The sequence below is a fragment of the Mauremys reevesii genome, linkage group 7 (assembly GCF_016161935.1).
Source record: "Mauremys reevesii isolate NIE-2019 linkage group 7, ASM1616193v1, whole genome shotgun sequence".
In the NCBI taxonomy this organism is placed as follows: domain Eukaryota; kingdom Metazoa; phylum Chordata; order Testudines; family Geoemydidae; genus Mauremys; species Mauremys reevesii.
In genome coordinates, this window is record NC_052629.1 from 31889375 (window position 1) to 31914039 (window position 24665).

The 24665-nt window shown below is 41.2% G+C and overlaps 1 protein-coding gene across 3 annotated transcripts in view; it reads right to left on the reverse strand.

Moving 5' to 3' along the window:
- The window catches only part of NOC3L (NOC3 like DNA replication regulator), a 41594-nt gene extending 19798 nt beyond the window's left edge, over positions 1–21796 (reverse strand). For all 3 annotated transcript variants that reach the window (XM_039546700.1, XM_039546702.1, XM_039546699.1), the window contains exons 1-20: positions 21788–21796; positions 20175–20382; positions 18872–18989; positions 15721–15878; positions 15552–15611; positions 12223–12353; positions 11786–11947; positions 8768–8861; positions 8255–8430; positions 7840–7968; positions 6931–7062; positions 6439–6519; positions 5409–5509; positions 4862–4934; positions 4701–4764; positions 4536–4607; positions 3146–3327; positions 2697–2825; positions 1125–1222; positions 316–400 (exon numbers count right to left, since the gene is read on the reverse strand). In XM_039546700.1, coding sequence (XP_039402634.1) covers positions 316–400; positions 1125–1222; positions 2697–2825; positions 3146–3327; positions 4536–4607; positions 4701–4764; positions 4862–4934; positions 5409–5509; positions 6439–6519; positions 6931–7062; positions 7840–7968; positions 8255–8430; positions 8768–8861; positions 11786–11947; positions 12223–12353; positions 15552–15611; positions 15721–15878; positions 18872–18989; positions 20175–20382; positions 21788–21796 — 2262 coding nt within the window. The remainder of the gene's footprint in view (positions 1–315; positions 401–1124; positions 1223–2696; positions 2826–3145; positions 3328–4535; positions 4608–4700; positions 4765–4861; positions 4935–5408; positions 5510–6438; positions 6520–6930; positions 7063–7839; positions 7969–8254; positions 8431–8767; positions 8862–11785; positions 11948–12222; positions 12354–15551; positions 15612–15720; positions 15879–18871; positions 18990–20174; positions 20383–21787) is intronic.
- Between the last annotated feature and the right edge of the window lie 2869 nt (positions 21797–24665).

Here is a 24665-nt window from a genome sequence, read left to right on the forward strand (position 1 = left end):
TAACATAAAAACTAGGTAGAGTTACTGATTTTTTTTTGTTAACTATATTCAAAGGCATTACATGCTAGGTATTCTCACTCAAGTACTAGACAGTTCTGCTTCCATCTGCCAGTCCCAGTGCTGCTCTGCCAGACATGCAGCTAATTTGATAACCCGGGGGAACAGGCAAGTTTACAAGCCATTTTCATAGGAGTCAGTTACTTATTTAATAAGGAAATTCTGTCCTGTCAGAGGGCTGCTGACATTAGTAGATTATCAGTAGGAGTTCTAGTATCTATTTGGGTGTTTAAGAAAGGATGTTGTAAGAGACAGTACCTTTTTTCTAGGTGTAACTGATGCTACAGGAGGATTAAAAGTCATTCCTTTCATATTATATGTCTCAAAAAGTTCTGTGCCAGATCTACAATACAAGATCAGTTTTACACAATTAAAAGACACAGTATGAAGTATATGTCCATAAAATGAGTCTCACTTCAGTACTCTAGGAACTCAAAGTAACCTGCTCCTCAAATCACTACTTCAGTCATGCAAGGGAAGAATACCTGGTAATACAGAATATCAACTGGAAAAGTGATAAGAATCAGAAATGTAGAGGTAGGACAAATAGACAAATTAAAAGCACGTAAAGAGGCTTTAAATTATTATATTGAGATTAACTACATAGCTGTGGCACAAACAAAAGATGGAAATGAGGGAGATTAGAGTCCAGCTCACAGAGACAATTGCGATGCATGCCTGACAAAGTTCCACACAGTCGTCTATCCTCACATACTCCAGAACCCTGCACCGCAATTGGTTTTCATTGAACTGTCACAGCCAGCAACGCTGCTCCTTATTAAAATCCCTAGGCTGCTACTGAGCAACACAACATGCTTTTGCTCCTCTGAGGGCAGAGTATGCTGCATTTGCAGGACCTTTATCCTCTGCATGGCCAGGAAACAAGCCCTTAGAGAAAGCAGCCAGCTTTTGGTGCTTATAAAAGAACAATCATACTTTTGTTCTTCAAAAGTAATTTTCTTGCAGCATATGGAAAATTACTCACTGGGGAATTTTATAACACAGAACAAACAGCTTCTACTTTGCCAATGAACTATTTTTCAAAACATATGCATCATATCTCCCACCTTCGGCTCAGATCTGGTCTGAGAGCTTCTGAACCTTCAGCTGGAGCTCCAGCAATAAGGTGATCTGCAAATTTCTGTACTGTCGGATGATAGTGTCTCTGAAAGAAAGAAGGGGATTGGTGAGGTATAAGACAGCATGTACTTAGGTACTTCACCAATAATAATAATAATAATACTGTATTTACACACTGCATAGAAAACTTTCAGCAAACTTCTTTTCTGTTTCAGGATGAGACTAAGGATTAGCCAGTGTTCTGAGGGTTACACATGCTATGTTACCAACTCATAAAACCAATCAAATAGTTTGGTTGCGGTGTCCATGACAGTTTCACTACAGTTAATCTTAACTCTTTTTCTTCCAGTAGATAGTTCTAGCCAGGGTTATAGACAAACATTTTCCATTATCTATTTGCAGAGATAGGCCTTAAATATAATTTCTGGAATGAGTAGGCTGCATTAAAAGCATACTGATAAAACATAAGGGCCATAAAGGTTTTCATTAGGCTAACAGCTCCACTGAAACAATTTATCAAACAAACAGGTTAATGTAAAGATTTCCCTTACTGCCATCTTTGTCCCTGCCTCAGATGGGTAGTTAATCTCAGTATAATAATTTAAAGCTACTTCACTTGTTTTTAATTTGTCTAGTTGGTCTAACACTCAACTCCGTATAATTTCTCTGTTTATCTGCAACTCAATAACTTTGCAATGCCACATCCCAATCAATTTCAAAATTAAAAGAAATGTTCTAGACACTGGTGGGCACAAACCTATTGATTCTGCTGCAAATTACAAGACAGGAAAAGATTAAATCACAGGAAAATCAGGCAGAGGAATCTCTCTGCCGCGCCCCCTGCTGCTGCCTATACATATCAAAGGCAGCACATTAACCTGCTGTGCGGGGAGCTTGGATTCTACCAGAAAGAAGAAAGCCTTTCAGGGAGGATTTTGAGAGGGGTGGGGAGGAGAGAATCCAAGACTGCAGGGAGTGGGGGAGTAGAGACCCAGAGAGAACTGAGGAGTGGGGGTGAAAAGTGGTGGTGACGAGGGAAGCAGGGACAAGGGGGAAAGGGAGATACTGGGTGGATTGGCAGGGAAGCAGGGATCCATAGTGAGGGAAGCATAGGAGACAGGGAAGGGAAAGTGGCACTGGAGGAAGGGGGAGAGGCAGGGACCTGGAATGGGGAGGAATGAAGGGACCATGTCGTGGGGAATGAGGGTGCGCACATGGTACATGGGGAGAGGGATATGGAACACATCCAGAGCCCATGGCCTGTGGCAGAGGGGTGGATGGGGGCACACAGAGCTCCTGTCATGAGGGAAGGGTTTGGGGGGGGGGAGGGGAGTTGCAGGGCCCTGAAACAGGGTGCCACACAGGGACTACCATCATAACAACCTGCCTGGAAATACTATTGTAACAAACGAAGTATTGAGTTAGCAGAAGTTAGACAAGGGTATGTCATTCATCTAGAAACCACAGTCTAGAGATTACAGCATTGAGCTGAGCTCTGTATTTAGTTAAGCATATAAACATTTAGCAAGCTCCCCAGAATTACCCAAATAGTAACTCACCCGTAGCGCATGTAATTCCCACAGAGCTGTGTTCTGAGCATTGCAACACTCTGGCTCATCCAGTTCTGGTAGATAAAGTCCACTACCTTGAGCCTCATTGTCTAGCAGGAGGTCTGTTTTTGGGAACGTCTATCACACCATCACATAGAAAAATTGATTATCTCACATTAAAAAGTTAAATGCATATAACATGGTAATACAAGTTTAAGAATGTAACCAAACATTCAGCACTATTTAGACTCAGCAGTACTTAAGGAAATCCTGCTTTCATGTTTAAAATATGTCAAAATATTCTGCAGTAAAATAAAACAATTTAAATACTACATAACAATTCATGGACTAGTAAATTCTGCAGCCCAGCGTCTCCCCCAATTGTAGGGGAGACTACTAGCAGAAAGGAAATAATCAAGTAAGAAATTTTCCATTCCAGCAAGTGATTAAGAACTTACTTGCATCAATATTCTGTTGGTTGCCAAGATCCCAACACTGGAATTTGGAAGGACATGGAGAGCAAGTGTGGAAAGTCGCTTTATGAAAGCAAGGGCTCGTTGCTGAGAAACCTGTTTCCTACGTTTGGTAAGCATTACATCCAGGCACTGAAGCACTATCACCATGTCATCATTTGTAGCACCTCAAAAAACAGAATATGTAAAAACTTATTTGAAGGCAACAAGAGACCTTCCACATGAGAAAGAAAATACTCTGTGAAGGAGGTTGTTTAGAAATTAGAGCCCTAGATCTATTTATTTATTTATTCATTCTACTATTATGTACTAAAGCATAAATAATAGTTCAACAAACAGTGGTTATTAACATGATAGACAAAAACACGCATCTACTTTTATAAAACTATTCCTGCTCTGAGCAGACTCAATATATCTTTGCTTCTTTTAACAATACATTTATTCAAACAAGGATGTTTAAACTCACAAAGATTCTTTTGGTCCTAATCATACTGATCATTCTATCAATTATTTATAGTTATAAAAGTGTACTCATCCAATGTTTTGACTGCATATACAATAAAAACAATGTATAACATATAGTTAATTCATGAGCTCCTCCTATACAAGTTAATGAAACCCATTTTAACTAAATGAATCCTTACTTTAATAGGCATCTTTTCATAAAATGTTAAAGCATATATTAAGAGCAATTAATGTTGAAAATACAAAACTTACAAAAGATCAATAGAGATTTCAATTGCCTTTGCAAAGAATCAAGTAATATGGAGTCAAAAGACAGATTTCTATGAGAGGTTAGATCGGGGATGGGCCATTGGAAGCCCAGGGGCAGCAGATCATTTTATTTGGCCCTCCACAGCCCAGCTCAGGGCAAGCAATCCAGCAATGCCAGGGTCAGGAAAGGGTGGGAGGGCCCCGCCTGCGTACATTCACGTCATTTGATGCTATAGCAAGAGTCAATGGACAGAAGCAGGAAGTCAGGCCCAGCCCAAGCTCCACAGGACAGTAGCTATTGCTGTGGGATGAGTGCGAGGCAGATGTGCTCTCCAACCCCTCCCCTAGATGGCAAGGTGTGACATTCCCCCGGTCACACCCATCGGCCCACCAGAAGGTTTTAGTGGATTCTGTGGCCCTATGCTATCTTAAAGTTACAGGTGCCTGGGTTAGATGCTGATTCAAAGTCACTCACTAGACCCTAATGAAATCTGACACTATTTGAAATTCGTATTAAGTAATGCCATAATATATACACTAACTTGAGAGAAGAACCAAGCAGTTAAAACAAAGGATGGCAAAGGCATCTTAAAATTAAGCATCATACAAATAAAATCAACAGTCTATGCATTCAGATGTTAAAATAAGACACTGAAGTTACCTGCATGTAGCCTAAATAGTGTCCTGTAAAGGTGACTGTAGAACTTCAAAGGGTCAATGTTAAGAACATCACCTATTTAAAAAATAATCCCAGATAAGTAGGTTTACTTCACTAACCTATCAGCTAAAATCAAATTATGACGTTTATATATTTTAGAGAACTTACCTTGGCCAGACAGAATATGAAAAGCAGTGAGAACGCAATGAAGGCTCTCCCGATAGCTTAGATCCTGGGAATTCAAAAGAATAGGTGATACACAATAGATAAAGCTTTATTTTCAAAAAATGTCTCAAGAAATTACCTCATTAGGAAAAAGCTCAACTTACCCCAGATGCAATGAGAGAATGTAGAACAACCAACAGGTCATCAAAAAATTCTACATTTATGAGATGGGCAAACCTAGAATCAGGGAGATTTTCATTTTTCTGTAACTATAGACAATTTTCTCTGCAGGTTCATTCAAAGCATTCTGTGACCTGCCAAAGACTACATCCTCTACTTCCATCAAATGCCATACTCTATATTTGCACAGCTTGATAATGCAATCCCTGGAGGCATATCTCAACTTTTCATTAACATTACTGCACAGAGCAAAGAATGACTTTCAATTTCTTTATTAACACACCAGAATAAATAATGCAGTCACCTAATGATTTCAAGGATTTTTGTGATGTAAATCCCATACTGACAATTAGATACTACAATGAAAGACATCAGAAATGCTCAAATATACAAACTGATGCATTTTGGTGTGCTTTATTCATCTATCCTTCATGCAGTTGAACTGCTCATACAAAAGATTCTAAAATGTCTTTTTACTGACTCATTTTTTTCTAAAATACATAGAAAATAATATTGACTCATAGCTCTTACTTTGCAAGACCTTCCAGTACTGCAGGCAAAAGAGGGGATTTCTGTACTTTCTTCAGTATTCTGAAGTAAGTTAAAAATACAATATTCAGAGTCTCTGTGTGCTGTGGGAAAAAGTACATAAAATCATATCAGTATGCAGAGAAAACAGGTATTGCTGATTCATTTAAACTAAACTCAAAGCTTTCCTTTTCCTCTTACTTTTTTGAATTTTGAACTCACTAGCCCCCAAAATCCTAATAATTACAAATACAGCTGTCCAAAAATTCCTATCACAGAGGATACAGTCACACACTACTGACTCAGCAAGTGGATTTTAGATTCTGTAGTAAACTAAAATTAATGGCAATATTTCTAAATTTGACCAACATAAATCAGGCTTTTAAATTCCACTTTGACACAACATCTCCTTCAAAGAAAGAATGGAGAAGACCTGCTTAAATATAAATAAAAGGAAATAAATGCCAACAAACTGATACTGAACAGTTGCACATATTTAAAGGGAAGCTGTTTTAAACAGGCACTGTCAGGTTGCCAGTGTGTCTGCCACCCTGGGGTAAGGACTACACAATTGAAACTGAAAACTGACATCATAATGAACATTGATAGGGCTTCTAGCAGCAGAATTTTTCTGACACATATAAAGGAACCCTATTACAGATTCAAGTAAGTCCAGTCTGCTGTAGACTGTAACCTAGTCAGTCAGTTTCAAATTACAGGTATCCTTTTCCTTTCTTTGTGCTCCACCTGTGTTTGTATAATTTCAGTGTCCTCAACATAGCTAGGTCAGTTAGTTGCAAAAAAATGAACCCTCCCCAGCTTCTACCTCATGACATACAAAAACCTTTCTGCCTGAGAAGAGGTCTTCCATGCCTTGTATCACTAGCCTCTCAGTGCACTATCATTACCTACTGAGCTAAAGTGACAAAGAAAAGACAACCAACTGGACCACAAAATAGACTTCAGACAACTAGTTTTAATTGCTTGCAAGAACACATGCAAAAGCAGAAAAAGAATTTCTCCAATTCCCTACCAGTTTCAGTTTTTTTTCTTTACTCTCTGAGGCTTCTGCTTCCAGGAGTTCTCGTTCCAACTTCTCTTCTGCTTTCTTCCACTGAAAATATATTAATTTTAAAGACATTAAATATTCTGGCAAATTAAAAAATGCCACTTCTCACTAAGCCTGGAGCCCCAGGGTCCACAGGTATCTGGAATAACTGTGTTCAGTGCTCTGCTGATCCTTTTTGAGTCCCCTGGTGGAATGAAGTTGTCTTAATGATGGCAGAAGGGTAACTGGAGGGTAACTAATTTTCTGAACATCCCCTTCCCACCAACTAATAAACAGAACTGAGTCATTATTAAAAGTTTTGCTAATTATTATAATAAATACCGGGAAAAGGACAGAATTACAAAGATCAAACATTCCTTGATGTGCCCCAAAATGCTCTATACACAGTGCTAATGCAACGCATTTACCAGTGCCAAAGGATAATGAAGGTAACAGAGGAGTCAATTTCAACTATACCTTTCTTTGCATCCTTGAAAGATTTTTCCTTTTCTCCTTAGAGGACATGAACTTTTTCTTTGCAGTAATGTCTTCTGTGTCTTTTTTTACTTCTACTTCTTTAATTCTTAGATGAAGGAATATTTTTAGCACCTAAAATTGAGAAAGAAACCATAACATATTTAGTGCCTGAAGTTTAACAAAGTCATGTGCAGCAAATTTACAACAGATTATCAACATCAGGAACTTCAAGACTGGGTGTGTCTGACTGAGCTTTTGCCATGCAATACTGGAGAATCTTACAGTTTTATATAGTTAATAAGAAAACATACACAATGCATTTTCATAAAATACTAATTTACAGCAATCTTCCTTTAACTATAAACTCTGGCTCCTGCAACATATTTAGTCACCTTAACCTATTGTCGTGGCTTAAATCCAGTGACTAGAACCCATAACCTGAGCATGCCTTAATTTGTTAGTCAATCAGACTACACCCCTTGTAGGCACAACTGCAAAACTATCCCCATGCAAAGGAAAGATAGGAAGTACAGTAAGAGTCCAATATGGCTTCATCAGAAGCTATTTAATTACCTGAAAATAAAAAAAGTAAACCTACAAAAAGAGGAAACATGAATAACCAAGGAATACAAAAGAGCAGCACAAGCATGAAGGGACCAAATCAGAAAAGCTCAGGCACAAAATTAGTTGCACCTAGCAAAAAGCAGTAAGAGGAAGTTCTTTAAATGCAGCAGGTTTGTCAATCAGACTACACCCCTTGTATCCTTTTTAAGGGAAGTCAAGAAGCCTTAAACTTGTTCTATGCTCAGGAAAAGTGAAGAAATACTCGATGGCTTTGCTAAGTATAGTCTTTCACTGTTTTTGCCATTGTCAAAAGAAAATTCTAAAGTACAAAAGAAAGAAACTTACCTCAGGTCTAACATCATAATTTCTGCTCTTTACAAGGCCAGAAATCACCTTAACGACACCCAGAGAAACAGAGCCCAGTTTGTCTTGTTTAAAGAGCTTCTTTACAGCTTCACAGCACATTTCAGAAATCTGTAAAGTTAATTGAAATGTTTATTCTCAGAAAATGATGTAAAAAAAAGAGACAAGTTCATGCCAATAGTTACTCGACTAAGTTTCTATGTCAAAATTTAAAATGGTGTGAATATCCACTTTCAATAAAAAAAGTCATCAAGTACAGAGAGAAAGCTTGTAAAACAAAGTGTTGAAAAGAGAGGCATGCTACGGTTGCTTTGTAATTAATGTTAAAAAATCAGAAATATTTTTCATATAAGAGAACACCTCTTAAAATCAAACAAATAATTAGAAAGATACCCACCAATTTTGATGTGTCATTCATGAGAGGTACAATCAGGACAATGATGTTATTGTGGAAATTGAAGTGAGGCAGCACCACAAGAAGCTCACACAGACACTTGACTGCAATCTCTGCCAGACCTTTATATGCTTTTAATGAGATCACGTTACTTTTCTTCAGCTTCCTTTGCTTCCAGTCTGAATAAAACATTATTTTTGTTATTATTATGCAAAACTTAGCTACTGCATTATTTCTGAGTATTTTTCTGGCGGCTTTCCTGATGTTTCAGTAAAACAAATCTTAAGTACAGCTTTCTATGAAATAACAATCAGAAAATGTTAGGTGTAGAAAGCAATATTCATTCCAAGGATAAACACTTATTATCCTGCAAACACTTATACAGGCGAGTAACTTTGTGCACATAACTAGGCCCTTTCAGTTCAACGGGACGATGCATGTGTAATTGATGGCAGGATCAGGACCTTGTATCTAGGAATGTACTTAACTAAGAAATGAGGGAAAGCCACACTATACCTTTAACTGTTTGTTCCAGATTTTCCAAATAAAACTTGTACTGGCTCACAAGGCCTTCTTCAAACTCTCTTAGTTTCTGAGTTTCTTTTCTAACCTGTAAACATAATACAGGTGAATTATTTTTAAAGACCTAAGTATTTCAGTTAACTAATACTTCCAATATAAGGTTTGGTGTTTGTTTTTTCCCCCTTGTTTTTGGGATTGGTTTTGTATTTTTTTTTTTTTTAATCCAATGAAGTTTAGTTTTTACAAGAGCTTTCCCAGGTATTATATACAGCTCTACCCCAATATAACGAGACCCGATATAACACGAATTCGGATACAACGCGGTAAAGCAGCGCCCCGGGAGGGCAGGGCTGCGCACTCCGGTGGATCAAAGCAAGTTCGATATAACACGGTTTCACCTATAACGCGGTAAGATTTTTTGGCTCCCGAGGACAGCGTTATATTGGGGTAGAGGTGTATTAAAATTAACTTTTCTGTACACGTTTTGGTGCTTGGAGACTTTTTTCTGCCCACTAGATCTATTTCACTAACAGGTATTTAAGAGGGATTTGGGAATAGGACTGCCTTTATGTAAAACAAGTTTAAAGCCAGAATCCTGAGTTGTGCCACCTCAATTGGTAAACACCTTCTAAACCAACATTTTACAAAATTCCAGGAGAATAAGGTATTCTGCTTTTATTTAGCAGAGAATGAAATGTACATGCAGAGATCTGATCCAATGTAAGGGACATACAGGAAAATTCATCTGAATTAACTAAAGTGTGAATTTGAAGTGGATCAGTAAAACTGCATTAAACCCTATGTGAACACTCTTATTCAACATTAAAGAGGCCTTAATTCGGTTTAGTTTAAATCACTTTCAAAATAAATTAAAATAAATCAAATTAAGGCCATTTTAATCCCAAATCAAAGCATCCACACAGGGATTTTAATGCAGTTTAATTCATTTCAAATTCACACCTTTAGTTAATTCAGATTAACTTTCCTGTAGGTCCCCATATATATACAAGCCCTAAAATACATGAATAATTGTATTCTTTATGATAGCATTTAATGGCTTTTCTTTTGGTTCAATTCCCTCGCCTGACACTGAGGACTGTTTTGTTCCTAGGTTACTGCTACTGAAAATTACCTATATATTACATACTCCTTAATGCAAAACCGTTTTGGTGACTCTGAATTTACAAGTGTTTAAAACTAAGTATAAAAAAATAAATCTATCGTACATTTTACAAATGATACTTGGATTTTCTCTCGTTTAATATTTTATTTCTTTCAATTTAACAACAACATTTTAAAGTAAAGCTGTAAATGCTTATTGCTAATTAAATAAAACTACATAAACAGCAGCAGCAGTTTGGGTGTGTGGGAGGGGGCTTGGGAGGGAGGAGCGTTTACCTCAGGGTGGGGGGCTCCCTGGTTCCCACTGGCATGGCCATGCAGCTCCTAGGCGGAGGAGGGGCGAGGGGACTCCATGCACTGCCCGTGCCCACACGCCCCACCCAGCCAATGGGAGCTGCACAGCCGGGGCTTATGGCATGAGCAGTACACAGAGCCCCCTGGCCCCTCCGCCACCTAGGAGGGGAGCCCCTACCAGCCCTGCCAACCTTCCCTCTACCAAGCACCAGCAGGGTCCTGGGCCACCTCCTCCGGCACCCCCAGATCACCCCCCAGAGCACCCGGGGCCCTCCGTCCAAGTTTTAGTTAGGGGTATATAGTAAAAGTCATGGACAGGTCACGGGCTGTGAATTTCATTACTTTTATTAAAAATACCTGAGACTAAAATGTAGCCTTAGCTATAATCTCATTAACACACAGGTGCCCAAACTGGGAGGGTGCAGGGCCGGGCCAGCTCCCATGAGGGGGACAGGGGTGCCACCCAGCCCTGCTCTGCCCTCCGCTCCAGCTCTGGCTCCCGGCTGTGGCTCCTCTCCTGGCTCCAGCCCCAGCCTCGGTCCCCAACCGTGGTTTCTGATCCTAGCCCCGGCCTCGGCTCCAGCCCCAGATCCACCCCCAGATGCAGCCCCAACCTTGCCCCTCTTACCCCTGTCTCCACCTCCTCACCCCTCCCTGCCCTGGAGCCGAGGCCCTGCTCCCAGCCTGGGTGCAAACAGGGGTAAAGAGGAGGCACAACCCTGAAAAGTTTGGGGACCACTCTCTGGGTATGTCTACACTGTAATGTAAACCCAGGATTAGCAAGACTTGACTCAGCTAACCAGTGTTAGGGAACCTTGGGCTTGAGCAGCTACACTGTATTTTAACTCAATGTTAAGACTTTCCTAGCCCATGCTCAAACCTATGGCTCTGGCGTCTACACTGCAGTGCGCAGACGTAAGTCAAAGTAACCATATCTCAGAGTCCCTAGTGCCCTCCCCCCGATTCCCCAATGTGGCTGCTCTAGCCTAGGACCTAGGTGCACTGTGCGAAAACTTTATTGCCTGCCCTGCACATTACAGGAAGTTTGAAGCAGCCTGCTTGGCAAAAGGCTTGATCAATTTGTTCTCCATTGCAACCCAGAAGGTTCTCAGATACTGCATTTGCTGATTGGTGATCAGAAGGTTAATGATGACCTGAGTTGCTGCCATTTACAAAAGGGGCCTCCATTTTCAATAAAGTGGATTGCAGATTGTTGGGACAGAGAGGAATAAGGAAGTTGTCCCACGGAATAGTGGGATACTTCCAGCTGACTCCCTGGAAATTAGTCACGCAGGGCTCCATCTACACTGTAAAGCAATAACGCAAACTCGGACCCTCCAGGGTACTAGGACCCTGGGTCCAAGCCCTGTGTTAGTGCAATTGAAGTATAGACACAAGGTGGTTAGGCTTGAGCTATGGCTCAAGCATGGGCTTATGCTGCAGTGTAAACATATCCCATAAGTACTTCATGTTAAAATAGGATTTGTTAAATTTGTTCAAAAACTAGATTTCTGTTAAACACCTGTTTTAACAGGCTGTCCCTGCTCTAAAAACAACAAATAATCCACCCTATTTTATTGAAACCCGCAGTTTCACCTTAGTATGTTTTTCTGCTTCAGTCAGAGGCCGAATTTTGTAAGAAGGAGTAATATCTTTGAATATTTCCATCAGAGAAACCATCACCAGCTTCCGAACAATCACAGCCACATTGGGGTCTTGTTCCATTAGCATGGCACGCAACTCTTTCAGCTTCTTTATCTGTTCAAGAAAACATGGTGCAGGATAAATAAAGGTTATATACCAAATAACACCAATGAATTCATGGAGAGTCTAATAACAAACACAGTCATGCAGATTTACTTTGTCTGCAGAACAACAACCATGGCGCCCCCCTTTGCTGTCCTGTCTCTGCTGATTTTGGGTTTTCCATGGGTGCATAACATGTTGCATACTTTGCCATTCCTTGATTACTTCAGGTTTTTGTAATTAATTGATTTACTGTACCACACACAAAAAAATCTAACACTACTCACGCTGTTTTCTGGGTCAGACAGAATGGCAGCTGCTAAGGCTGCAATGTGTATCTTCTTCTCCTGCAGCTTCCTCCTCCTTTGAATTAGCAGTTCATCTGAAGTGAGCACAGGCTGGGGTTCTTCACTAGATTCTAATACAATAAAGTTTAATAGTTAACTTTTCCCCATTAGTTCCCACTCTTTAACTGTATGTTAGAAACCACTTAAGTATCAAACTGTTACTTAGCAGATACAATATCATAACGTTAAGTTCAGCAGTACAGCACTCAAAAGCAGCCCAAGAGGTTTTTCAGGGCCAAGTGATGACTTATGCAAATTACAAGACCCACTTCACCTCTTCCAACCCAAAATAAACAAAGGAATAATGATGTCAAACTTGGTAGGTTAGGTCTGGGCTTGAGATACAATTTTTCTGTTAAATTTAAAGTGAATTGGACAAGGGGATTTTGAATTGCAATACCTTAAGAAACTGAAGTGTTAGCAAGACTAAATAAATAAAAAAGGACAGTGATAAAACATAGCTGTACAGACTCTCATCAACCTGAGCTCTCATGCACTGAACAAAAGACTAATTAATTAAATCAATTTTAAAAGTGATTAAGATTTTAATTAACAACAACCAAATGGCTTGTTGGCGCCAATGAACTTAAAATGGATGACAACAACTGGAGATCAGAACTTTCATTTAATTTTTTTTTTTTTAATTACCTCAAAGTGTAAACCCATCACTATGGTGGCTTCTCAATAGAAAAAGGAAACAGTTTCTAACAAAACTGAAGACAAGTTGTTTCTAAACTGAAGTTTTTAATAACAAAAAAGGTGTTTTCAACGGTAAAACCTCTAATGCTTTTTTTTGGGCAGAGTTTTGTAACCTGAAAACAGAGAGTAGGAGACATTAAAAATTAAGATTATTTGAGTCAGCTATTTTAATAGGAGCAAAAGGGGTGGTGCCTTCCTGCTCCCCCTCCCCCTAGTCCCACAAGCACACACCAGTGGACTTTTTAAGGTGCTCACTTTCAATGGATCCAAGGGCTTGCAAGGTGTGTGCGTATGTGTGTGTGTGTGTATATGGAGGGGAGATATGTAGGCTGAGGAAAGTATAGAGCTTGTGGGACTGAGAGAACGAGGTCATGAAGGTATCAGCAGAGAAAGCTGGGTGATCTGATGGTAGAGAAGTAAGAAACGGAAGAGTGAACAAAAGTGAAGAAGGGGAACAGCAGAACAGCGTACATTCCACACATCCTTGTAAACATTAAGAGTCTCAGCATTACCCCCTCTCCCGATCAGCTCCCGATCAGGCTAAACAGGCCCAATCAGTAGTTTTAGAATTTTAAAATGTTGTTGCCCTCTGAATCCTTGCAACTTTAGTAGGCTCATTGGGAGCCCACCCTAATTTCCACAAGGCTTACCAGGGTAGCCAGGGTCCCTCACAACCACCCACTAGGAGATCCAATTAGACTCAGCAGCATAAAGCATAAATAGTGTCACCAACCTCCCAACTCCATTTAGGTTTCTAGCCAGCCAACGAGTCAATTTTAGGTAGTCAGGTAGCACCCTGAGGCTGGTTGGAGGGATTGGGGTTGGGTTGGCCCGGCCCAGCCCAGACTTGCACTGTGGTAGGGGTTTGGGCCTCCTTCACCTGGAGGGCCCCACACAAGCCTCCTATCACTTGAGTGGAGGTGTTGGAAGGCAACTTCAAAATGAATTTTCTAATGTTCCCCAAGAGGCTGCTGCACTTAGGATTTCTATTTTTGTGCATCTCCAAACACTGTGGGCCCCAGGAGATCCACAGGAAGGGAAGGAGGAATGCTTCCTGGTGTGCTGCCCCCTACAATCCTCCGACTCTACCTACTTCTCCCTAGGAAGGGATACCCTTATAAGGTGTACAGGAAAGGGTATGTCATCAAGTGGGGTATAATTCTCAGCTGAAGAAGGCATATCTGTGTTAGTTCTAACCGAGCTGGCATGCTGAGTGCAGTTGTGGCATCACACGAGTGACAGGAGGGGCTCACTGCCTGAATACATGCCTGTCCAAGACACTATATAAGAACTTGGAATGGCTAGCCTCTCCCACCGCTCTGACTACACTCTATTTTTAGCATGCCAGCTCGATCCAAGCTAGCATGGGTATGTCTCCTCATGCCAGAAGTTTTAGTCCCAGGCTGATATGCATACATACTCTAAACTACAGGCAATGCAGAATTTTCAAAATGCCTTTAAAAACGTAAGATACCTCCAAAATGTGTGCATACAGTTTGTCAGTTTGTAAGACTCAATACTCCCCCAGCTGAGTTTCTAACTCTTGTAAAAAGGAGCAGAGTGCATGTCTGCTTTGAATTTGAAAGTGGTTTTCTCTATGTACACCGTGACAACATACAAACCCAATGAATAAACCAAATATTGGCAGTTTGACTGGAGAGAGAATTTGCAACAGAGTATTTTGATGTAAATTTATCACAACATTCATGCCACCCCAACCCGGTATGGGGGGCCAACCACCACATCTCAGAAGTCTTCTATCCTGGGCCATTTGCTCTAGCTGGTTCCAGGACATAATTCATACTATATCATTTCAACCACTTTACTTGCATTTCCTGATGACTGTTTAATTTACTCAAATGTGTGTTTTGGCTTTTGCTGCCCTGACTAAAACTGGCCAAGAAACTCATGATATCTGGTTCACAGGAAATTTTGATATTTTGAAATTTGGTTTTGTTCTGCTGTCAACAAATTGCCATGTTCCCAATGAGCTCTAGCCATGACTAAGACAGAGTTAGGGCTGTGCTTATCATTTGAGTGAGACTCTGTGGCTTATTGTGGAAGTGCAAATTAAATTCCAAGTTTTCTGGGTTTCTCACATTTGATTGTTCAAGCTAAAAAAAATTCTTGAAAGGTAATATATACTCAAAACACTGATACATGCTTCATTTTAAGATTTTTTTGTTTTGGAATAACCACCATGAACCAGGCAAGCAAGAGATTCCTGAACTAAGAATGAGGCTTCTTCCCTGACTGGTGAAAAAGGCACAACAGTTCCAAAGGGCTTAGCCTAAGCATCAATTCTGGAGACATCAACACATCAAAACGATATTAAATGAAGTAATTCTGAAGTCAGCAACAGAATTTTTTCCTGCAAGTCCTGGAATTCTAGCAGGTGAGCATGAAGCAAGACAGGATTCACTGCCAAACTGTGTGAGTAAAATGACGCTTGACTGAACTGAGCTGTCTGTTCCAAAACCACCTAAGCAGAACACATTCTGTGGTAAATGACTTTAATAAACAGAAAAAATCACTTTCAGTTGTCTAAGTGTAACAGGGTGTTTTATTACCTTCTACCACCTCCATTTCTTCTGTGTCTTCCTCCTCTTCATTCTCAGCAACACTGATGACTGCAAGAACAGAATATATATTACAAACCTAATACTCAGGTTTAAAAAAAATTAATAAAATATAATCTTGCTGGCTGCTGTTATGTTGAATCCAGCACCTGCTTCTTACCTGGCTTTTCCATTGTTTGTGGAATAATGCCACTTTTGTCTTTGATAGGAAGCAGGTGAATAAGTTCTTTTTCTGGCTCAGTCTGCATGCGCCTTGGCATTTTCTCATATCTGTCAATCACGCTTTCCTGTTTTCGTTTCTTAGCATGAACAGGTTCACTGTATAGTGTAAGACAGACTATTCAATTCATCAACAAATTAGATATTAACTGTAAATTCAAAGTACACTGTCAAAATTAAAATCCTACACCTAAAAAAAAAAAAGAGTCATGCAGTTCATCATGAACTAGAACATCTGAGTGAGTTTCAGTGTCAGTTTCAGTTGCTGCTCCAGTTATTCACTGTTCTATGAATAAAAATGAACAAAAAATCCACCCTCCCATTCACCTCCAATGTTTAGTAAACTCAGATATGAAATCACATGGCTTAGTTAACTTAGTAAAAGAATGCACTATAAAATTCATAAGCAAACACTTTATTTGAAAGTTACAAGTAAAAATAAGTCAGTCATGTTATTTTGTGAATGTCAGCATTTTTACACTGGCCCCCAAGCTGGTTTCTAAGGGCTGGTAACTGAAATCAGTTTAAAAAAACAAACAAAATCATTTAATAAGTGGTGCAACCCCTTAGCATTGACAAAAGTGTTTCTCTGTTTAGCTGCTAACAATCTAAAACAAAACAAACATTCTTAAGCCAATATAAATGGGCCCATTGGGGGGTATTCCAAGTTCAACTGCAAAAACTTGTGTGTAAGTAAGTCTTAATAGAGGAATGAAATGCCCATTAGAAGAACTGTGAAAACCTAATTAGCGGGGCTACTATCAGTCAAGATGCCTTGGGCCAAAGTAGTAGGCTGTGAAAAAGAGAGCAGTAGAAAGAGGCCTCACTGTCATACGATCTGCCATAGCAAACAGACCAGTGTCCTCGTTATAGTCTGATGTGCCATCTCCTTTTACAGGCTGTCATAAATTAGTTTGTTTTCATTCAGTTCCGATTCCTAACCTGTATACGTTTATATGTGACTACACAAATCTTTGTTTTGTAAATAATAGGTAACCATCATATGGTCCGGCAGGGGGATTAGGCATTGCAATGCCTAATTTTTAGGTACCTAGAAAATCAATGGAACAGCAGCAGGATTCCCAAAGCCTGAGATGGTGGCCTAGGGAATGAATGGGAAGAAACAGGTGCCTGAGAATGCAAACCACAAAAGCCAGCAAGCTAGGCGGGGAGCTGTCTAAACTAGCCAATGGGAGATGCCAACAAGAGGGGTATGTCCTCAGCCCTGCCCCTCTCACAGTTAGGCACCTAAATCAGGACTGCAGGGAGGTGCCTATATGTGTTTGCAATGCACAGCAAGGAACCCTTCTTCTGGAGTCAGGCAGTTTAGGCACCTAAGCTGTTTCTTGTGGGAAGTGCCTAACTCCATGCCTAACAATCAGAGGAGATGATGCCACTGTTACCTACCTTATAATTTTAGACTAGTGGTTAGAGCACTTTCCTGGGATGTGGGACACCTAGATTCAATTACCACCTCTGCCTGATGAGAAGGAAGAATTTGAAAAGGAGTCTCCCATCTCTTTGGAGAGTGTTCTATCCACTGGGCTATGGGATATTCTGATGTGGGGCTCCCTCACTCTCTGCTGTTGAAGCTGTTCCACTTTCAATAAATAATTAAAGAGTCATTAGAGCAGGGGGACTGGACCTTGCAACTCCCATCTCTCGGGCTAGAGAGTCTCTCACTCTTTTTCTCTGGCCCAAGTACTTTAATTAATCATTGGGCTAAAAACCTATAAGGGAGGCACAACCACAACCACCTCTGGCCAGATTTTGAATGGGGCCTGATCCAGTACATATGCTCAGAGCACTGAACTAAGCCCTGTAGTTAAAACAGGCACCATTCCCCCAGTTTATGGATCATGCTGAGGCTTAGGCAAGAGATGGACACCTGAGCACCAAGAGTGTGGCAGCAGCAGACATGCCCAGAAGCAGAACTTAGAACTTTTACAGCAAAAAACTTTAGGCACTGATGTAGGTGCCTACAGGGTTACATGGCAGTTGAGTGATGATTCTGTGGGTTGTAGTGGCTTTTACAACTGGAACTTAGGTGCCTAAAGTCTCTCTGTGGATCTTGGCCATAGTGGCTACAATGTAGATGTTTCTGTGAACTTTTCACAATTGATAGGAATAAAAAGCAGGAGAATATCGGATTTAAAATTGGAAAATGCTACATTCTGTGCTTTAGAAGACAACAAAAATTTGGCACAGTGGCTAATTTTCAAATGTTTATCTCGACAATTTAAAAATGTCTTTTTAAAATGAAAAGAAACTTCGTCAAACTAAAAGATCTATAGCTTGCACAATGTCATTCAATAAATACACACGTTTACAGTTTTCCATTTCAGCTGTTCGGTAACAAATCTGGAAACCAAGCTGTGTTTTAAAAATAAAATTGTATCTTAGCTAACAACTTGAAGACCAGCTACAGCATTTTACATAGCATGACAGAATGCAGGAGAGCTGTAACTCTGTACGTCAAAAATTATTTTTTAGTATGTTTCAGACACTGGTCTACATTACTGATTAATAGTTTATAAAACTTAAGAAAATCCATTTGAATTAGGATTAGCATAAATGCTGGAAGCAGAAAGTTACTTCCTCCTTTTTAAAAGTCAAAATTAATTCCAAATCAATATTCTTTTAAAAAAAGAAAGTCCTCTGAGCTGATACTTTCTATGTCAAATGAAGCAATTTTTTTATAACCCATGAAACAGCAAAGTTTAGTTTATACTGGAAATTAGAACAAACTATTAACTTCACAGCTCCCATGGTCATGGCATTTCCTACATGTGACCACTAGTAGGAGATTGGTTCCTTCTCAGTAGCTGCTATCACTGCATGTAGGAACCAAAAAACATCTTGAGTTTTGGGGATTCCATCTACCTCACACTAGGGAGCCGAGACAGGAGTGAAAATTGTGCAGACAAGGTATCTTAGGAGAAAGTAATTTCCCAGCATTAGAGGGTTGCTACAGTAGTGCTGATGAATGTGTTAATAGAAAACGTGTGACTAGAACAAGAAAAGTCTAAAATTGGAAGCATTATTAACCTCACTACAGCTGATGGACTGGAAGGGTACATCAGAATACTTACCTAGAAGAAAGGTCTCTTGTTACAAATGATGCTTTTTGAGCTAAATCTTCCATTAATTTCAGATCATCTTCATCCATCATATCCAGTGGAAGAGCTTCCTCTTCCTCCTCTCTTTCAGCTGTATCAGAGAACAATGGATAGACTTGTGAGCCACTGCACTTGTATGCAAACTTCAAAATACACCTTTCCTGTATTTGTCACTCTTCTCAGCTCCACACTCCAGCCCCAATCCTACAAACACACATGCTGAACTTTATTCCTGTGATTAGACCCATACACAATAGTAGAACTATTCCTATGAGTAAAGTCACTCACATCCATAAGTATTTGCAAAATCGGGGCCTTAAGTCTTCCTGGCTCCACAACCATTATCTAGATAATAAAAAAAGGACCTCATCAATCTCAGTAGGCCAAATAAACCTGACTTTGAAGAATAATCCCATCTAAAAGGATTTCATTTGGGGCAGTCACACCCAAATAATTCTTTCCTTCATATTTCTAGTGTTAGGAAGGTGGTTTTGTTCTCTTTTTGAAGAAAAAGAAGATAAAAGCTAGTACATGTGCATTCTGCATCATACCATGTGCAAGCTCCATCATCAAGGAATCTATATGAACATTTTTTACATGCTTAAGTGATATGTGGGCTTGTTTTAAAAAGATAGAATAGTTAGGAATTCAGGTTCAATACAGCTTTTGAATCTGAGTCTATAGGAATGTACAAACCTGACAGCCGGAAAAATAACAGGCTCAGGATCTAGTTTGGAATAGGAGACAAGAAAGTGAGCAGTGCAGTTACCAAACATAATACTGAACATAAATTGGTCCAGAGAGTAATCTATGCAAGCACTCTTGAGGATAAGAAAAGAAAATTCAGAGACATCAGGAATGAAAAAAAGTGATTGTGTGAATACTGAAGCATAAGTTTGTCTTTATTATGGGAAACTCTGATGTCATACTTTTCCTGCAGTTCATTTTGTAAAGCACTGTATACTGTTTACTCTTGCATAAAAAATAATCTAAGCATTATTACAATTTTCTCACCACACTCCATGCATGTAACCCTTTGATGCAGTGGCAAAGAACTGACTGATAATAATCTACAAAAAGGAAAATCAAGACTCAAGCATCTGTACATATTCACTAATGGCAGTATCAGAATAAAGAACAAATTTTTAACTATTGGGTTCCGTTCTAGTTTCACTAGATATAAATTACAATGTCATGCTTACCTCTCATCCCCCATCTATGCAAAATGGATCAGAAACCTTGCCAAATTCACTACCTGACACAAGCAAACACTCACCTGCATGTTTTTTCTTGTTTTCTTCCAATGGAACAGATGTTCTGGATGTAACATCTTTGACAGCTTGCCTAAGTTTTCTTTGCTCTTTTCGATATTTCTTAGCAATGCTCTGCTGCTTAAACTGTTTATTCTTTAACTTGTTGTCAAGTTTTACTTTACTAGTTTTCAGCAACTTGCGAAAGCTTGGAACTCGTTTTTTATTTTTTCTCTGAAACCAACAGAAAACGTCAGTTAACTGAAGATTCATGTTTATTTTTATAAAAAAAAAAAAAAGCACTAAATTTAAGTGAAAGATTTAAACCAGACGTGCTAATGCTCACTAACACCTGTGCTGGATAACATATCTTGTGAACAGATTTCTGTGCTTAGGTTTAAAGTATACCCAATTCCTAATTAGTGAAATTAATGTATTAAGTGGAATAACCTGGAAACAAACGGGCCAAAGATTTTACATAAACATTTCTGAACAATCCTAGTTGATATTCCTGTGATCTGTTCCTAGGATAAGCTGTACAGCAGGGATCGGCAACCTTTGGCACGCGGCTCGCCAGGGTAAGCATCCTGGCGGGCCGGGCCGGTTTGTTTACCTGCTGCGTCCCCAGGTTCGGCGGATCGCGGCTCTCACTGGCCACGGTTCACCGCTTCAGGCCAATGGGGCAGGAAGTGGCAGCCAGTAGGTCCCTCGGCCCGCACCGCTTCCCACCTCCCCCATTGGCCTGGGACGGCGAACCACAGCCAGTGGGAGCCGCGATCGCCGAACCTGCGGACACAGAAGGTAAACAAACCAGCCCAGCCCGCCAGGGGACTTAATCTAGCGAGCCGCATGCCAAAGGTTGCCGATCCCTGCTGTATAGCATGTAGCATGATGGAGACCTAGTTCATGACGAGGGCTCCCAAGAACCATGGGAGTACAATGTCCCTGTTCATTTTATTATCAGCAATCTTGGAAGCCAATTTCCATAAGATATCACGGATCTGCTTCTGAGATATCGGTAGGGGTGATGAAGTGAACATTTCAAAAGGTGCCGGGCTTGCTCCCAAAGAGGTATAAGGCAGAGGAGTAACTGGACAGCGCTGCCTCTTCACATCAGGGCTTTCACAGACCTCGCCCATCTCCTCACCCTTCCTCTTCAGCACCGGGCCTGAGGTGCTGCTGATGGGGACAAGGCGGCACAGAGACAGGGAGCTTTGGCTGGCATCAGTCTCTAGCCGACAGAGAACCCAGGAACCGTCTCTTTGCGCTCCACTCCCGGGCCCGCCTTGGAGAGGCTGCGCGGGCCTCAGCAGCCAGCCGGCGCGGGGCACAAGGCGCCTGTGTGCCTGCCCCAAAAGGACACCACAGGCCCCCACAGCTCATAGCCCTGGCCACACCGCCCCGCGACCCCACCCGGCCCGGCTCCCCGCGTCACAGCACTTTGTGCCCCCCGGCTCCGAGCCTCCCACAGCCACACTCCCCGCCCCGGCTCTCCCCCACTGGGCCCCGCTTCCCCCACGGTGCCGAGCCCTGACCCCAGCCTCCCCGCCCCACACACAGGGCCCCGTTTCCCGGCCCGGCTCTCCCCCTCACGGCCCGTCCCCCACTGCCCCGCAGAGCCCAACCCAGCGCCCCTCACCGGCTTCATTGCGGCGGCTCTAGGGGTCCCGGACACACGTGGCCGCTGCGCAGTCCCGGAAGCGCGGGGCGGGGCTGAGCGGCCTCACAGCGGCCTCTGGCGGCTGGAGACGAGCACGGTGAGCGCTCGGGGGGTGTTTGGCTGCGCGCCACCGAGCCCCGGCCGTGTACCCCGCCCCATCCCCAGCTCGGCCCCGCCCCCCGCCAGCCAGCTGGGGCGGCAGCAGCCGGCGTTAAAGGGCCCGGGGTCCCGCCTGCTCTCCGACACGTGAGGCAACAGCTGCAGGCGTAGCCCTTGAACTACTAGTCCTGACCCTGCGTGAGATGCTGTTTTGCTGAAAATGTGAAACCCACTCACGGGCTCGTGCGTCCGTGGAGTTATTCTTGGTTAGCTGCATGTGTGGAGACTACATGGACATGAGACTTAATCAGGAACAACTCCATATGGAGATAAGTCATTGGTGGGTTCCAGGGGCCCGGTTTTTGACCAGCCAGAAAAATATTTACTGGTACTAGAAAACCTGCCACCCTCACCCAGGGATGCTGAAACAGTTTTTATACTGGGGGTGCTTGAAGCCATTGAACTAAACTGTAAACCCTGTGTATAATGGAAACCACATCATGCCAGCACCCCTGCACCCTTCGTTCCAGCATCTATACCCTCACCCTACTAAGTCATGCCCTAAACCAAAATGACAAGGTGAAACAGAAAACAACATTCCTAACCAGTAACTATTTGGCAAGATTTGAAAGCACCCACTTCGTTCTGTACAGTAGCTAGATCACCTACTTATACTCCTGTTCACTTCACAAAGCATGAAACCAACTTCTTTTGAAAGCTGTTTCACATGAAATTTGAAACAAGTCATAGTAACCCAGTTGGGCAACCTTCAAACTTTCAAAACTGGCAGAAGTTAGAATGATCTGTCCCTAACGTAAAGCAAACAAACAGTTAGCTAAAGGCTATTTTGTTTGTTTTCCTACATGGGTTGTTTGGATGTCAATGAAAAGGTTTGTTACATTCCTGTGAAATTGTGTTGTCCTAGTTTATAAAACTAGCATTGCTGGTGCAAGACAGAGTACCATTCTTTAGCCTCCATTAAGTCTGACTCTTCTATCCCTCCACAATCCATATGCTTAACACCACAGCAACTAGGCTTCCTGTGAGGAAGGCCAAACCCTTTAGCTTCCCAGGACTGGTACAATATCATTCCCCATTACTGATGGCCTAGCTAACATAGGTTGGCACTTGATACCATGTACATGGTTCCTCTAATGAAGAAGAGCTGAGAGAAAGCCAACAGGACTTGGCTCTTCCAAACAGTTGGATGAATGCCTTTGCTGTCCCTAAGACAGAAGTGAACTGACAACTAATACCCTAAAGTCCTAAGATAAAGCAGCAGATATTGAAATCATTTATTATTCTATCCACACTCCACTGCACCACATCATGGGATTATTTGCATAACCGTCACAGGTATACTCTTATTGATATTTGGCAAATTAAGGACCAACATCTGGCAGAAGCAGAGAGAGTTTCCAGCTCATAATCCTTTTTGAAAATTAAGCTAAAAATTGAGGGTACTAACAAATTGTTACTACTACTTTACATGTTGATCACAAGAAGTCTGGACAGAATTTCAAGAGCTTATCCTTTGAATACATGTTTAGGGACATGAGGTTTTGACATCAGTAGAGGAAAATAGCAGCACATTTCGTCTATCACCAACTTACAATTGGAGACTGAGCACAGACTAGTCCCCACCCTCCTGTCTTCTAAAACACCAAAAAAAATTGTTATATGAAGCACTCTCGTATCCTCATTCTATAGTAAATACTTATGTGGTCCCATCAGCACCATATCTGAGCACCTAACAGTCTTTAATGCATTTGTCCTCACTACAGGTTCCCAAGTCCTAGGCAATTACCCTAGCCACTGGACCATCCTACTTTTTTCCCCTCTTTTTAAAAAATAATTCACAAGCATTGGTGACAGTTGTAACGCAGAACCATTTTTCTGTTTTGGATTTTCATTGAGCATAGTTATTAGTAGGTGCTTCATGAAAGCACCTCTGAGGATAGGACAAGAAGCAATGGGCTTAAATTGCAGCAAAGGAGGTTTAGGTTGGACATTAGGAAAAATTTCCTCTCAGGGTGGTAAAGCACTGGAATAAATTGCCTAGGGAGGTTGTGGAATCTCCATCACTGGAGATTTTTTAAAAGCAGGTTAGACAAACACCTGTCAGGAATGGTCTAGAATAGATAATACTTAGCCCTGCCATGAGTGCAGGGAACTGGACTAGATGACCTCTCAAGGTCCCTTCCAGTCCTATGATTCTATGAAAGCAATAGTAACCATTTCCAGCATGTGCTGGTTCTGGACCAATCCTTTCATTATACCCTTGATGATTAGACTGATCCTTTATTAGCATCTAACTTATTAGCTTTATTATTAACTTTATTTATTAATTTATTTATTATTAGCTTTATTTATTAACTTTATTAGCATCTGGTCACCCTACCTGAAGCACATATGATATTACTGCTCACAATTCAGGTGTCTCCTATACCCAAATTACTATCCAATTAATGTTAATCACTTTATTGCCTGAATTGTAATACTGTCCTCTTCTGATCTATTGACAGAGGAAAGGTCACCATCATACCTCTTCTGTCCAAATTTTCACTATTTCCCTGACGTAGAACAAGGTTTGGTGATGATAGCAGACTGATTTCCACCTCCTCCTCACACTATCAGAAAAGCAACCCCTTGTCAGAACAAATTCAACATGTGCCTTTGGATCAACAATGGAATAAGGCGTGACTCACTGAATACAAGTCAGTTTTTCCATCCTCTTGACTGTCCCTGGCAAGACAGC